This window comes from Otolemur garnettii, unplaced genomic scaffold, assembly GCF_000181295.1.
Source record: "Otolemur garnettii isolate 467f Iridium unplaced genomic scaffold, OtoGar3 scaffold00067, whole genome shotgun sequence".
In the NCBI taxonomy this organism is placed as follows: Eukaryota; Metazoa; Chordata; class Mammalia; order Primates; family Galagidae; genus Otolemur; species Otolemur garnettii.
Window position 1 is genome coordinate 472,692 of NW_003852462.1, and position 13,699 is coordinate 486,390.

The 13,699-nt window shown below is 53.4% G+C and overlaps 1 protein-coding gene across 2 annotated transcripts in view; it reads left to right on the plus strand.

Moving 5' to 3' along the window:
• The window catches only part of LOC100942087 (ATPase family AAA domain-containing protein 3), a 27,211-nt gene that overhangs the window by 11,267 nt on the left and 2,245 nt on the right, over positions 1-13,699 (plus strand). The window contains exons 6-16 of one of the 2 annotated variants that reach the window (XM_012807348.2): positions 1,152-1,317; positions 1,526-1,595; positions 2,981-3,136; positions 3,667-3,723; positions 3,923-4,048; positions 4,156-4,280; positions 5,599-5,650; positions 5,855-5,925; positions 6,291-6,431; positions 6,888-7,055; positions 8,194-8,302. In XM_012807348.2, the coding sequence (XP_012662802.1) occupies positions 1,152-1,317; positions 1,526-1,595; positions 2,981-3,136; positions 3,667-3,723; positions 3,923-4,048; positions 4,156-4,280; positions 5,599-5,650; positions 5,855-5,925; positions 6,291-6,431; positions 6,888-7,055; positions 8,194-8,302 (1,241 nt within the window). The remainder of the gene's footprint in view (positions 1-1,151; positions 1,318-1,525; positions 1,596-2,980; positions 3,137-3,666; positions 3,724-3,922; positions 4,049-4,155; positions 4,281-5,598; positions 5,651-5,854; positions 5,926-6,290; positions 6,432-6,887; positions 7,056-8,193; positions 8,303-13,699) is intronic. The other variant, XM_003793303.3, reaches the window with a different exon arrangement.

The following is a 13,699-nucleotide window of genomic DNA, read 5'->3' on the forward strand; positions in this document are numbered from 1 at the left end:
TGTTGTTTGGCGGGTCCGGGCTGGGGATTCGAACCCGCCACCTTAGGTGTACGTGGCTGGCGCCTTAGCCGGTTGAGCTATCGGCGCCGAGCCACACCCATCTATTTTTTAATGACAGGGTCTCGCTCTGGCTGGTCTTGAACCTGTGAGCTCAGGCAATCCATCTGCCTTGGCCTCCTAGAGTGCTAGGATTACAGGCATGAGCCATCGCACCCAGCCTATTTTGACTCTTTTTTAATTCTTTGAGACCATCTTGCTCTGTTGCCCTGGGTCTAGAGTGTCCTGGGCTCAAGAGATCCTCTTGCCTCAGCCTCCGAGTAGCTGGGACTACAGGCACCCACCACAACGCCTGGTTAGTTTTTTCTATTTTTATTTTTATTAATTTATTTTTTTTTTTTTGAGACAGAGCCTCAAGCTGTCCCCCTGGGTAGAGTGCTGTGGCATCATAGCTCACAGCAACCTCAAACTCCTGGGCTCAAGGGAGTCTCCTACCTCAGTCTCCCAAGTAGCTGGGACCACAGGTGCCCACCACAACACCCAGCTATTTTTTTGGTTGCAGCCATCATTGTTGCTTGGTGGGCCCAGGCTGGATTCGAACCCGCCACCTTAGGTGTATGTGGCTGGCGCCTTAGCCACTTGAGCCACAGGTGCTGAGCCAGGTTTTTCTATTTTTAGTAGAGACTGGGTCACACTTTTTTTTTGAGACAGTCTCACTATGTTGTCCTCAGTGGAGTGCTGTGGCGTCAGTAACCTCTAACTCTTTTGTTGTTGTTGCAGTTTGGCTGGGGCCGGGTTTGAATCTGCCACTCTTGGTGTATATGGGGCCGGTGCCCTACTCACTGAGCAACAGGCACCTCCCCACAACCTCTAACTCTTGGGCTTAAGCAATTCTCTCGTCTTGGCTTCCGAGAGTGCTGAGATTACAGGTGTGAGCCCCTGTCCTGGGCTCTATTTTGGTTCTTTAAACAGGGTTTGAGGGATGTTGTCTGGTCTTGGGGCTCGTCTGTCTGTTGCAGCGCTAACTCTGAGGGTCTGTCTGCTCCCTGGGACACTGGGCATTGCCTTGCCAAGGTCAGCTCTGGGCACCTACAGCGTGAGCTGAGAGCAGGTGTGCTGTGCCTGAGCTGCCCTCTTGCCTTTTTCTGGGGCAGCCACTGTGGAACGGGAGATGGAGCTTCGGCACAAGAATGAGATGCTACGCGTGGAGGCTGAGGCTAGAGCACGAGCCAAGGCTGAGCGGGAGAATGCAGACATTATTCGAGAGCAGATCCGCCTGAAGGCAGCTGAGCAACGCCAGACCATTCTGGAGTCTATCAGGTAAGTGTTTGGGTAAGGCCTAGGCCTCTTGAGTGTTTTCCAGCTGTCTGGTGCCCAGGCAACTTGGGCTGGCCCGCTAGGGGGAGCTCCACCCTCTGTCCTGGCAGGTTCTTCTGGGCACCAGCCTTTGGAGGGACCTCACAGAATCAGGAGCTTTGTCAGGGTCTCACCCTTGACCACTTGGTTATATGGCTGTTTTCTCTTGCAGGACCGCTGGAACCCTGTTTGGAGAAGGATTTCGTGCCTTTGTGACAGACTGGGATAGAGTAATGGCCACGGTAATCACATTTCCCCAGCAGGTGGGCAGCCACAGGGTGGTCTATGAGAGCCTCCAGGGCCCTGGTCTGCCTCTGATAGGCCCCTGGCCCTCTCCTAGTACACCAGACATTGATATATGGAGTGGAGTGAACGCCTTCTTGTTCTGTGGGCTGGGGCCATTTCTTCCTTCTGTTCTTCCTCTCTTCAGAAACCTGGGAGGAGAAAATGTATGTGGCTGTAATGGGGCAGTATGTTTGGGGCATTTAGACCAGCTCAGTGTTGATCTCAGCAGTTAGTCTCCCAAGGCTGCAGGGAAGACATGGGGAGGTGCTAGAGCTTCACTTTTGTTTTCCTTAGAAGTTCTTGTCTTTTGGAGAGTGAGACAGCGAAGCTTCCACAGAGTGGGTATAGCCCAGCCTCTAGGGCAGGTGGCTGCTTTGGGTTCAGGGAACTGGTCATGGTTCAGCCTCTTGCCTGCTGTGGCAGGCTCCATGTCACCCATAGCTGTGTTCCCTCACTTCACTGCGTGCACACAGTGGATGCCCTATGTAGAATGGGTGCTCGATGTGCAGCAAGGGACCGTTCTTGGAAATGTGGCACTGTAGTTTCCTGCTGAGAGCCCTATAAGCACAGCTTTGGGTGTCCACTGAGGTCACCAAAGACACTGTCAACAAGAAGGGACTCTGTCACCCAGACTGGAGAGCAGTGGCACAGTCACAGCTCACTGCAGCCTCCGACTCTGTGGCTCCAGCATACTCCTGCTCCAGCCTCCTGAGCAGTTGGGACCATAGGTGTGAGCCACTGTGCCCGCCTGTGACCAATTAGTTTTTAGAAGGAATTGGTGGGTTTGGGTTGGCCTTGTTACCAGGCATAAGCAGCAGAGGGTGTGACCCTCAAGGTGCACTCATTTGCCCTTGGAGCCTCGGTGCCTTTCATTGCAGTAGCAAAGAATGGGCCTTGTGATGAGCCTTTTTTTTTTTTTTTTTTTTTTTTTTTGAGACAGAGCCTCAAGCTGTCCCCCTGGGTAGAGTGCCATGGCATTACAGCTCACAGCAACCTCCAACTCCTGGGCTCAAGCGAGTCTCCTGCCTCCGCCTCCCAAGTAGCTGGGACCACAGGCGCCCGCCACAACGCCTGGCTATTTTTTGGTTGCAGCCGTCATTGTTGTTTGGCGGGTCCGGGCTGGGGATTCGAACCCGCCACCTTAGGTGTACGTGGCTGGCGCCTTAGCCGGTTGAGCTATAGGCGCCGAGCCGTGATGAGCCTTTTAGTGACCCTGCCTGTCACCTATAACCAAGCCTTGCTGTGGGAGAGTTGGGGCCCAGTTGGGGCCACTACGTGACCCCTGTCCCTGGGCTGCAGGAGGAAGTGGGGTGGTGAGGTGTGTCATCTGTCTCCACTCTAGGTAGCTGGGCTGACGTTGCTAGCTGTTGGGGTCTACTCTGCCAAGAATGCCACGGCAGTCACTGGCCGGTACATTGAGGCCCGGCTGGGGAAGCCGTCGCTGGTAAGGGAGACATCTCGCTTCACGGTGCTGGAGGCGCTAAGGCACCCCATCCAGGTAAGGTGCCTGGAGCACTGCTCATGACAAGGCATCTCCAGCATTGCATTTTGCCCAAGTGCTACTTCCTCCCAGGAGTCCATCTGTGCCGATGTTAGGGAGTCCCTTGCTGTCTGCGTCAGCCTCCTCTGCCTGGGTCGATGGGACCCTGGGTGCAATTTGGGGCAGTTTACAAATCCTGGGGCTCTCACATGCTGTCATTCTATCCGGGAAGTTGCCACAAGTGCAGTCCCTGCAGCTTCTCAAAGGGCCCCGCAGCTCTGGGTTGGCACCTTCCCAGCATGCCTGTCCCATGCAACTGTGACAGATCTCTGCTGATCTTAGCGTGGATGATTGGGAAAATAAAAGTCCACAGAGAACCATAAATCACCCAAACCCCCCAGCCAGGGCAACGTCCAGAGTCCCAGGATAGGGGTCCTGGCCCTGTGTTCACAGATGCCCTATTTTTTCATGGCCCTGCCCAGCTGCTCCCATGGGGGCAGTGCTGTGCTGTGGCCATTACAGCTGACCCGACGGTGTCCCCTCCATAGGTCAGCCGACGGCTCCTTAGCAGGCCTCAGGATGCACTGGAAGGTGTCGTCCTCAGCGTAAGTCCAAATGTGGCCAGTGCTCAGGGAAGGGATGTTGGGTCCGAGCTGTGCTGCGTCCATTGGGGCCCTTATGCTGTTGCCCAGGATGTTTTGGCTTCTCAAGTACAGTTTGCCATCTGCCCAGCCCTCAAGTTGGAGTGAGCTCCCCATCCGTAGAGAAGAGTCCCCCCAGGCCCTGTCTCCTCTTTTCTCACAGCCCAGCCTGGAGGCGCGAGTGCGTGACATCGCGATAGCAACAAGAAACACCAAGAGGAACAAGAGCCTGTATAGGAACATCTTGATGTACGGGCCCCCTGGGACCGGCAAAACACTGTTTGCCAAGGTGAGTGCCTAGCTGTGTGCTGGGCCAGCCCAGAGGCAGATCCCCGGGACAGGGCTCGTTGTTGGGTGGAGGACAGACTCACATCTCCCCCAACCCCTCCTTCCCAGAAACTCGCTCTGCATTCCGGCATGGACTACGCCATCATGACGGGTGGGGATGTGGCCCCCATGGGGCGGGATGGTGTGACCGCCATGCATAAGGTCTTCGACTGGGCTAGCACCAGCCGGCGAGGGTAAGATGTCTTCTGATGCACAAACCATGCTGCCTACTGGGGACAGGGTCTGACTGGCTTTTGGGAACCCTGTTTTCCTGTAGCCTTGTCCACAGAGGGTTGGGCCCAAGTGTTTGTACTTTGGGGCCTGTTACATAGAGTATGGAGCTCTAGTGATCATGGGGCTGTTACTAGGAGATGCTGCCAATGGGATGTTGAATTTAGGACTAGGAGGGAGGTGGGCAGTACAGATAGGGTAGGGCCTTCGGCAGCCTTGGGACCCCAGCCCAGGTGTGTGCTCATGGGAAGGCATGTGTACACACTTTCTTTTGAAAGTTAGTTGGAGAGGCTCAGCGCCTGTGGCTCAAGAGGCTGAGGCACATACACCCAAGGTGGCAGGTTTGAATCCAGCCCGGGCCCGCCAAACAACAATGATGGCTGCAACAAAAAAATAGCTGGGCGTTGTGGCGGGCGCCTGTGGTCCCAGCTACTTGGGAGGCAGAGGCAGGAGACTCACTTGAGCCCAGGAGTTGGAGGTTGCTGTGAGCTGTGATGCCACAGCATTCAACCCAGGGTGTCAGCTTGAGGCTCTGTATCAAAAAAAAAAGAAAGTTAGTTGGAAAGGACCAGACGTAGTGACTCACACCTATAATCCCAGCACTCTGGGTGGTGGAGGCAGAGTCAGGTGGATTGCTTGAGCTCACGAGTGCGAGACCAGCCTGAGCAAGAGTGAGATCCCATCTCTAAAAAATAGCCAGGCATTGTGGTGGGTACCTGTACTCCCAGCTACTTGGGAAGCTGAGGCAAGAGGATCACTTGAGACAAAGAGCTTGAGGTTGTTGTGAGCTGTGATGCCATGGCACTCTACTGAGGGCGAGTAAGTGAGACTCAATCTCAAAAAAAAAAAAAAAGAAAAGAAGCTAGTTGGAAATGTGATCTTCCCTCCAAATAAGGTATCACACTGATCCTTGAAGCAAAGTCCACCTGGCCCAGCTGTAGAAGCTTCTCACTTTAGAAGACCCCTTCCCTTGGACATTGGCTGTGAGCAGCCTCTGACCTGCACCTCTCTGTCCCAAGAGGATCTGAGCAGAACCTGTTGGGTGGGGGCACTTCCTGCCTTAGACCTCAGCCTGCTGGAAGCGCTAAGGGCAGAATATGGTCTGGGGTCTTGATGCAGTGAGATTTGGTTTCTGTTTGATGGGTGTATTAGAGCTCCAGGTGGGGCAGAGCCTGCACTGTGGGCAGGATGCTCCCTGGTGTCTGCTCAGTGCAGCGTGCTTCTGACATCTGCTCCTGGCCTTCACATGTTGTCCCTGCTGGGCCACCCTCTCATTCACAGCCTCTTGCTCTTCGTGGATGAAGCAGATGCCTTCCTTAGGAGGAGAGCGACGGTGAGTATTGTCTGTGCATGAGGGACTAGGCGGGTGCACCGCAGGCCAGGGTTGGCCTGCCCACCCTTCAGCTGCTGGTTCTTGCAAGCTTTGGTGGAAAACTGACCTCATATCTGTATCTGGAGATTTTCTGGCATGGTGCGTCTGAGACTCTGCATCTCAGGCTGCTGTCTTGTGACCTATGCCATCATTTTCTTTCTGCAGGAGAAGATAAGTGAGGACCTCAGGGCGACCCTGAATGCATTTCTGCACAGGACTGGCCAGCACAGCAGCAAGTAAGGGCAGCCTGCTGGGTAGCACTGGGCCCATGGGTCCTGGTCCTCACATGGAGCCTGGGTGTCCATTCTGGGTTCTCTCATCCTTTCCCTCCTTCCCCTTGGCTTCAGCCATGCACCTGCCTATATGGAGTGGGGGTGGGTTGGGCAGCAGATCCCATCCCAGTGCCTGGGGTGAGAGGCTCTGTGAAGGCTGTGATGCCCTGGGATGTCCTGTGTGTCATGTGGAGCACAAGGTGCCTGGTCTTGACGCAGTCCTTTTCGAAGCATCCCAGGGTAACCCCCGAAGTGGGTTGTCAGGACTGTCCCCTGAGGCAAGGAAGGATGGGCTTTTCCAAGTTCCCTCATCTCGATTCCTTGCATAGGCTGGGCCTGTCCAATCTGCAGCCTACTCCACAGGGAGGACCATGGCCCACTGGTCAGCCTGTTGGTCAGCAAGTGGCTATCTCCTCAGATGCGTCCCTCTTACTGGCTGTGGCTGCGGCTGCCACCTGCAGTTCCTTTGGGTAGGCCCTAACTCAGGCCCTCCCCAGAGAGGCAAGGTTAGGTCCCAGACAAGCCAAGTGGTTACCTCTGCTCAGCTGAGCTCCGGCCCTATGAGCGTGGCTCCCCATGTGGTCAGGCCTCTGCCCTGGGCCCTGGGTCCCCTTCCCTACTGTCACACAGTGAGGGCCAGGTGGCATTCCAGTTCATGCTGCCCCATCCAGCCGGCCTCAGTCAGTGGGGAAAAGTAAAATTGGGGGAAGAACAGACCCTCAGGCAGCCAAGGATCCAGGCCACACAGATGAGCCAGACAGGGAATGGGAAGGACAGAGCATATGGGAAGGGCAGAGTGGATGAAAAGGGCAGGTGGCAGAGTCTTCCAGGGCTTTCTAGGCTAAAGTTGTCATGTTAGATTTTAGAAGGTTTCCTGGGAGCTATACTGTGTGGTAGCACTTCAGTGACCATCCTTGTTACTACAGGTTCATGCTGGTCCTGGCCAGCAACCAGCCCGAGCAGTTCGACTGGGCCGTCAACGACCGCATTGATGAGATGGTCAGCTTCAGCTTGCCCGGGCAGGCAGAGCGGGAGCGGCTAGTGAGAATGTATTTTGACAAGTATGTTCTCAAGCCGGCCACAGAAGGACAGCAGTAAGTGTCACAGTCCCACCTTCCTCTTCGCCTCCAGACACATCTCTCTCACCTGCAGTTTACCAGGTGCTGTGAGCACAAGTGCCCTTTGCTGGCCCCTCTGCCCCCCCACCCCAGATGCCTCTGCTCTGGAGCCCACCGTCCTCATGTCTTTACCCGAGTGGCCTGTCCCCACCTGCAGCTGGGGTTTGGATCAACAGCCTGTCACACACAGACTTGCTCTGTTATCTGACATCCCTTAACTATCTATACCTAAGCCTGGACAAGGGGCAGCGATGGCCTACAGTGGCCGCTCTTGTATTAGTTTTGGGTGCTGCCCTGAGGGCTGCTGGAGCTGCTTGGTGTGGGATACAGCTCTTGTCACACACACCTTGAGTCCTCAGACTCCCAGAACTGATGTGGGGTGGGGGAGTGGGGGCAGAAGGAGCTGTACCCCCTCAAGCTAAGCTGGGCAAAGGCAGGCTGTTGTATTTTTAACCTTCTCCAGGGGACCCGGTCCTACCACACTGGACTCGGAGTCCTGTGTGCCTGACCCAAATCTTTCCCATGACCAGCCATGTCAGAAGCCATTGCCTTTAGGACATGGCTCACTTCACTGCCCCTGCTGCTGCCTGTGCTCCCTGTGAGCCCTGCTCTCAGGGCCTCCTTTCTTCTTGCCCAACTCCCGGTGGCCCCAGCTGCCATGGTCCCAATATCTAGCTGCAGTCTAGCCATAGCCCTGGCACCTTGACCTGGTTCCTATGACCTGTTCATGAGGCACCTCCTTGGCCTTTATTCAAACTTCATTGTGGGAAGCCAGGGCTGTGCCTCACAGTGGAGACAGGTGTTCTCTGCTGGGTCAGAGGTGCCATGGTCTGGGGGTTGAGCTAGGGGCTGTGCTGTTGGGGCAGGGTCTGTGAGGGTGGTTGGGCCTGGCTTTAGGCTGAGCTCCCATTGACTAGCCACCCACCCTCGGGAGAGTGCCCAATGTGCCAGGAAGGAAGGGCTGGGCATTGGGCAGGATGTGGCCGTCCAGGTGAAGTGCCCCCCAACGCCTCGCAGGAGGGCATCTGGCACCTGTCTTCCTGCCCCTGCACCACGCGGGTGCCCTCGCAGCCTCTGCCCTCAGCCCAGGCCCCACTGGGAACTCCTCCTGCAGGCGCTTGAAGCTGGCCCAATTTGACTACGGGAGGAAGTGCTCCGAGATTGCGCAGCTGACTGAGGGCATGTCGGGTCGAGAGATCGCCCAGCTCGCTGTGGCCTGGCAGGTGAGTAAGGGTGTGGGCTCCATGTCCTGGCCCAGGCCTGACTGATGGGGAGACCCTGACAGCTTCCTCTGCTCCAGTTCTGCTGCCCTGCATCACGTGGTTCACTGTGCTGTCCCTGAGAAGGTGGGCCAGGGTGTCAAGCTTGGGTTCATGTCCCATCTGGTCCTGGTCCATGTCAAGCTGGGCTTTCTGGATAGGTAGGCCCTTGCAATCCTGAGGGAATGTCACAGGTAAACCACTGGGCTCTGTCCTTTGTTGCTGCCAGGAGCTCTGCAGGCAGATGGGGAGCACAGGAGCGGCTGTCTTCCTGACGGCTCTGCCCTCAACCCTGAGGTCACGGGTGCCTGGTAGGCATGAGCCCAGTGTGTGTCCTCAGGTGTTGCTGCTTTGGAGGCGCATGCCATGTGTGAGTTGAGGGATAGGTCAGGGTGTTGTATCTCCTGGCCTGGGAGTACAGGCTTGGCCTTCCTCAGTGTGATTCAAGGTACATGGGCAAGATGGCCACTGTGTGTACCTGACACCTGCTTTCTCCTCTGCCTGGCATACCCCCAGAGTGCTGGCTGTAGCTACCCAGAAAACCTCGGCCCTTGGAGGTTGTTGAAGAGAAAAACCAGGTGTAGGGGAGGGTGTGGTGGCCCATGCAGGCTTGGAGGCCGAGTGGCTCCCTGGCTGCTGTGATTTCAGAGCTCCTGGAGTATGTAGGTAGCTACTTTGAAGCCCAAGTTCCCAGCGGTCAGCATGGTCAGCACAAGCTGGACACAGAAGCCCTTGACGCAGACATGTCCTTGTGAGTCAGCGGTGCTGTTTGCTGTGCCATGTGGGGGACCCAGGTCAGTCTCTATGACCAGCAGGCAGACAGAGTTTGCCTGACAGGCAGAGCCCATTGGGGCTGTCACTCCACTGCTGGGGCTTCCATAGCCGATACTTGTCTTGGATCTGGAGCCTAGAGTCTGAGCTGAGGATGCCTGTGCAGTCAGACCCCGGGTGTGGGAGGCCACAGGACTGATCTCCCCTGTCCTCATGTCCTACATGGCAGAGAGATAGGGAGAGGGAAGAAGCACTGCCCTGGATGGCTAGGGCCTGGCCCTCAGGGAGCAAACCCTTAGTTCCCAGCCCCTTCATGACCAGGACTTCTGCACCTGAGTTTGGGGAGGATACTGATGGCAAGTCCGTACCCTAGGTTGTGCCTTTGCATATGCCCCCTCCATGTTTCTTTGGCTGTGGTGGGTGACAGGCCTCTCCAGTGCTTAGAGCAGGTATCCTCAAACTACAGCCCATGGGCCACATTTGGCCCGCCTAGGTCATTTATCCGGCTCGCTGGGTATTTTTGCCGCCGCTGCCTGTCCTGCTTAGCAGCTGACTTGTCCCAGGACCCACAGTCTGGCCCTCCAACGGTCTGAGGGACAGTGAACTGGCCCCCTGTTTAAAAAGTTTGAGGACCCGTGGGCTAGAGGATGAGGGCTGGATGTGAGAGAAATGGCATGTGAAAGGCAGAGCCCCCAGCACACTGCCCCTGGGGTCTGTTCCATTGTGTGTCTTGTTGCTGATGTGCTCTGTCTCCGAGGAAGGGTGCATACAGCCTAAGTGCTGGTCCCTGCATGGACCCCCCGACTCTGCAGCCCCCAGGCCAGCTCACTGGTTTGCTTCCTGGAGCCTGTGAGTCTACACTCAAGAGAGTCATGTGTGCAGATTTGCTGCCTGTTTGGTGAAGTTTACCAGTTTTTGTTTGTTTGTTTGTTTTTGAGACAGTCTCAATTTGTCACCCTCAGTAGAGTGCTGTGGTGTCACAGCTCACAGCAGCCTCCAACTCTTAAGCTCAAGTAATTCTCTTGCCTCAGCCTCTCAAGTAGCTGGGACTACAGGTGCCTGCTACAATACTAGGCTATTTTTAGAGACTGGGTCTTGCTCTTGCTCAGGTTGGTCTTGAACCAGTGAGCTCAGGGCAGTCCACCCACGTTGGCCTTCCAGAGTTCTGGGATTATAGGCGTGATACTGTGCCCTGCCAAGATTACTGTTTTAATTATCTTTAAGTGCACATTGACATTATTTTGAAACTATCACCACTATCATCTGCAGAACTTTTTCATTGTCTTAGAAACTGCATCCAGGGCAGCACCTGTGGCTCAGTGGGTAGGGCGCTGGCCCCATATACCATGGGTGGTGGGTTCAAACCCAGCCCCGGCCAAACTGCAACAACAACAACAAAAAACAGCCAAGCATTGTGGTGGGCGCCTTTAGTCCCAGCTACTTGGGAGACTGAGGCAAGAGAATCACCTAAGCCCAGGAGCTGGAGGTTGCTGTGAGCTGTGATGCCATAGCACTCTACCAAGGGCAATAAAGTGAGTCTCTGTCTCTAAAAAAAAAAAAAAAGAAAGAAAGAAAAACTGTACCCGTGAAACAGGGACTCCCTGCCTTCCCTGGCTGCCAGGCACCCTCTGTGGAGCTGACTGCTCCAGGGCCTGTACTGGGGCATTGACAGTGTGTCTGTGGTTCACCTGTGCTGAAGTGTTAGAACTTCCTTCTTGGTGAGGCTGAATAGCACCCTGGTACACACATGACTACACTGTGTTCGTTTGCCACTTAGTAGATATTTGTGCTCTGTCTCCCTCTGGCTGTTGTGCATACTATGAGCTCATGTGTGCAAATGTCTGTCTGAGCCCTGGATTTTAGTTCTTAGGGTTGTGTGCCCAGAAGTGGAGTTGCTGCTGAGTGGTGCCTATGGCTCAGTTGGTAGGGCGCCGGCCCCATATACTGAGGGTTGTGGGTTCAAACCCCACCTCAGCCAAACTGCAACAACAACAAAAAATAGCCAGGCATTGTGGTGGGCAGCTGTAGTCCCAGCTACTTGAGAGGCAGAGACAAGAGAATCACTTAAGCCCAAGAGTTAGAGGTTGCTGGTGGCACCTGTGGCTCAGTGGGTGGGGCACCAGCTCCATATACTGAGGGTGGTGGGTTCAAACTCCCCACCCCGGCCAAACAGCAACAACAACAACAAAATAGATGGGTGTTGTGGTGGGTGCCTGTAGTCCCATCTACTCAGGAGGCTGAGGCAAGAAAATCACCTAAGCCCAGGAGTTGGAGGTTGCTGTGAGCTGTAACACCATGGCATTCTGCTGAGGGCAATAAAATAATTCTCTGACTCTTAAAAAAAAAAAAAAAGAAGTGGAGTTGCTGGACCACATATTGATTCTGTGTTTAGCTTTTTGAGGAGCCACAGTGACTGAACCACTTTATGTTCTGCTGACAGTGCACACAGGCTCCCATCTCCACGTGTTCATTCTTGCCAACACATCTTCCTGTGTTTGAAGGTAGCCACCCCAGTGGGTATGAGGTGCGTCCTGAGCCACTGATCTGCATATCCCTGGTGATTAGTGATGCTGAGCAGCTTCATGTGTACATATTAACCATTTGTGTATGCTTTTTGGAGCAGTATCAATTCATTTGCTCATTTTTTGAATCAGGTTTTTGTGGGGGTTTTTTGTTTGTTTTTGTTTTTTTGAGACAGAGCCTCAAGCTGTCACCCTGGGTGGAGTACCGTGGCATCACAGCTCACAGCAACCTCCAACTCCTGGGCTCAAGTGATCCTCCTGCCTCTGCCTCCCAAGTAGCTGGGATTATAGGCACCTGCCACAATGCCCAGCTATTTTTTGGTTGCAGCTGTCATTGTTATTTGGCGGGCCCAGGCTGGATTCGAACCTGCCAGCTCAGGTGTATGTGGCTGGGGCCTTAGCTGCTTGAGCCACAGGCACTCAGCCTTATTTTTTTGTTTTTTTGGAGACAGAGCCTCAAGCTGTTGCCTTGGGTAGAGTGCTGTGGTTCACAGCAACCTCCAAGTCCTGGGCTTAAGTGATTCTCTTGGGCCTCGGCCTCCCAAGTAGCTGGGACTACAGGTGCCTACCACAACCCCTGGCTATTTTTTGGTTTAGTTGTCATTGTTGTTTGGCAGGCCTAGATTGGATTCCAACCCGCCAGCTCTGGTGTATGTGGCTGGCGCCTTAGCAGCTTGAGCTACAAGCGCCGAGCCATGTTTTTGTGTTTTCATTGTTGGAATTGTTGATACATTCTGATTATTGAGTCTTTGTCAGTAATATAATTTACAAATGTTTTCTTCCATTTACTCAGTTGATAGTATCCCTTGATGCACAAAACTTTTTAATTTTGATAAAATCTGATTTATCTATTTTTTCTTTAGTTATATGAATGTATTTCCATTTTCTGATGTCTATCAGTGGTGTTTTATAGCTTGTGATTTTGGTATTATATCCAAGAAATCGTTGTGAAATCCAATGTTGTGAAGTGTTTTTTTCTAAGAGTTTTATGATTTTCTTATATTTCGGTCTTTGCTTCATTTTGAGTTACGGGCTCAGCAACATCTGTTGAAAAGACTGTCTTTTTCGGCTGGGTGTGGTGGCTCACACCTGTAATCCTAACACTTGGGAGGCCGAAGCAGGTGGATTGCATGAGTTTACAGGTTCAAGACCAGCGTGAGCCAGAGTGAGACCTCCTCTCTAAAAATAGCCAGATGGGGCGGCGCCTGTGGCTCAAAAGGGTAGGGCACTGGCCCCATATGCCGGAGGTGGCAGGTTCAAACCCAGCCCTGGCCAATAAATAAATAAATAAATAAAAATAGCCAGGTGTTGTGGCAGGTGCCTGTAGTCCCAGCTACTTGGACAGCTGAGGCAATAGAATCACTTGAACCCAAGAGTTTGAGGTTGTTGTGAGCTATGACACTATAGCACTCTACTGAGGACAACAAAGTAAGACTCTGTCTCCAAAAAAAAAAAAAAAAGAAAAAGACTGTTTCTTTTTCCTTGGCACCCTTGTCAAAAGCCACCTGACTGCACACATGAGGAGCTGATTTCTGGGCTCTCTGCTCTACTCCACTGTCCCCTGTCTGTCTTTGTGCCAGTGCCACATTATTCTGATGACTGTAGCGTTGCAATTTTGAACTGGAGAAGTCTGTGTCCTCAAGATGATGATGATGATGGTAGTTATTTTTAGCTATTTGTAATCCGTTAAGATTTCATATAAATTTTAGGATGGGTTTTTCTATTTTCCCAGAAACCTTCATTGTGATTTTTTTTTTTATTTTTTATTTTTTAGAGACAGAGTCTGACTTTATCACCCTCAGTAGATTGCTGTGGCATCACAGCTTACAGCAACCTCCAACTCCTGGGCTTAGGCGATCTCTTGCCTTAGCCTCCTGAGTAGCTGGGACTACAGTTGCCTGCCACAATGCTTGGCTATTTTTTATTGCAGTTTGGCTGGGGCTGGGTTTGAAACTGCCACCCTTGGCATATGGGGCCAGCACCCTACTCACTGAGCCACAGGCGCCGCCCCTTCATTGTGATTTTTATAGAGATTGTATTGTATTTGTAGATTGCTTTAGGTAGTATT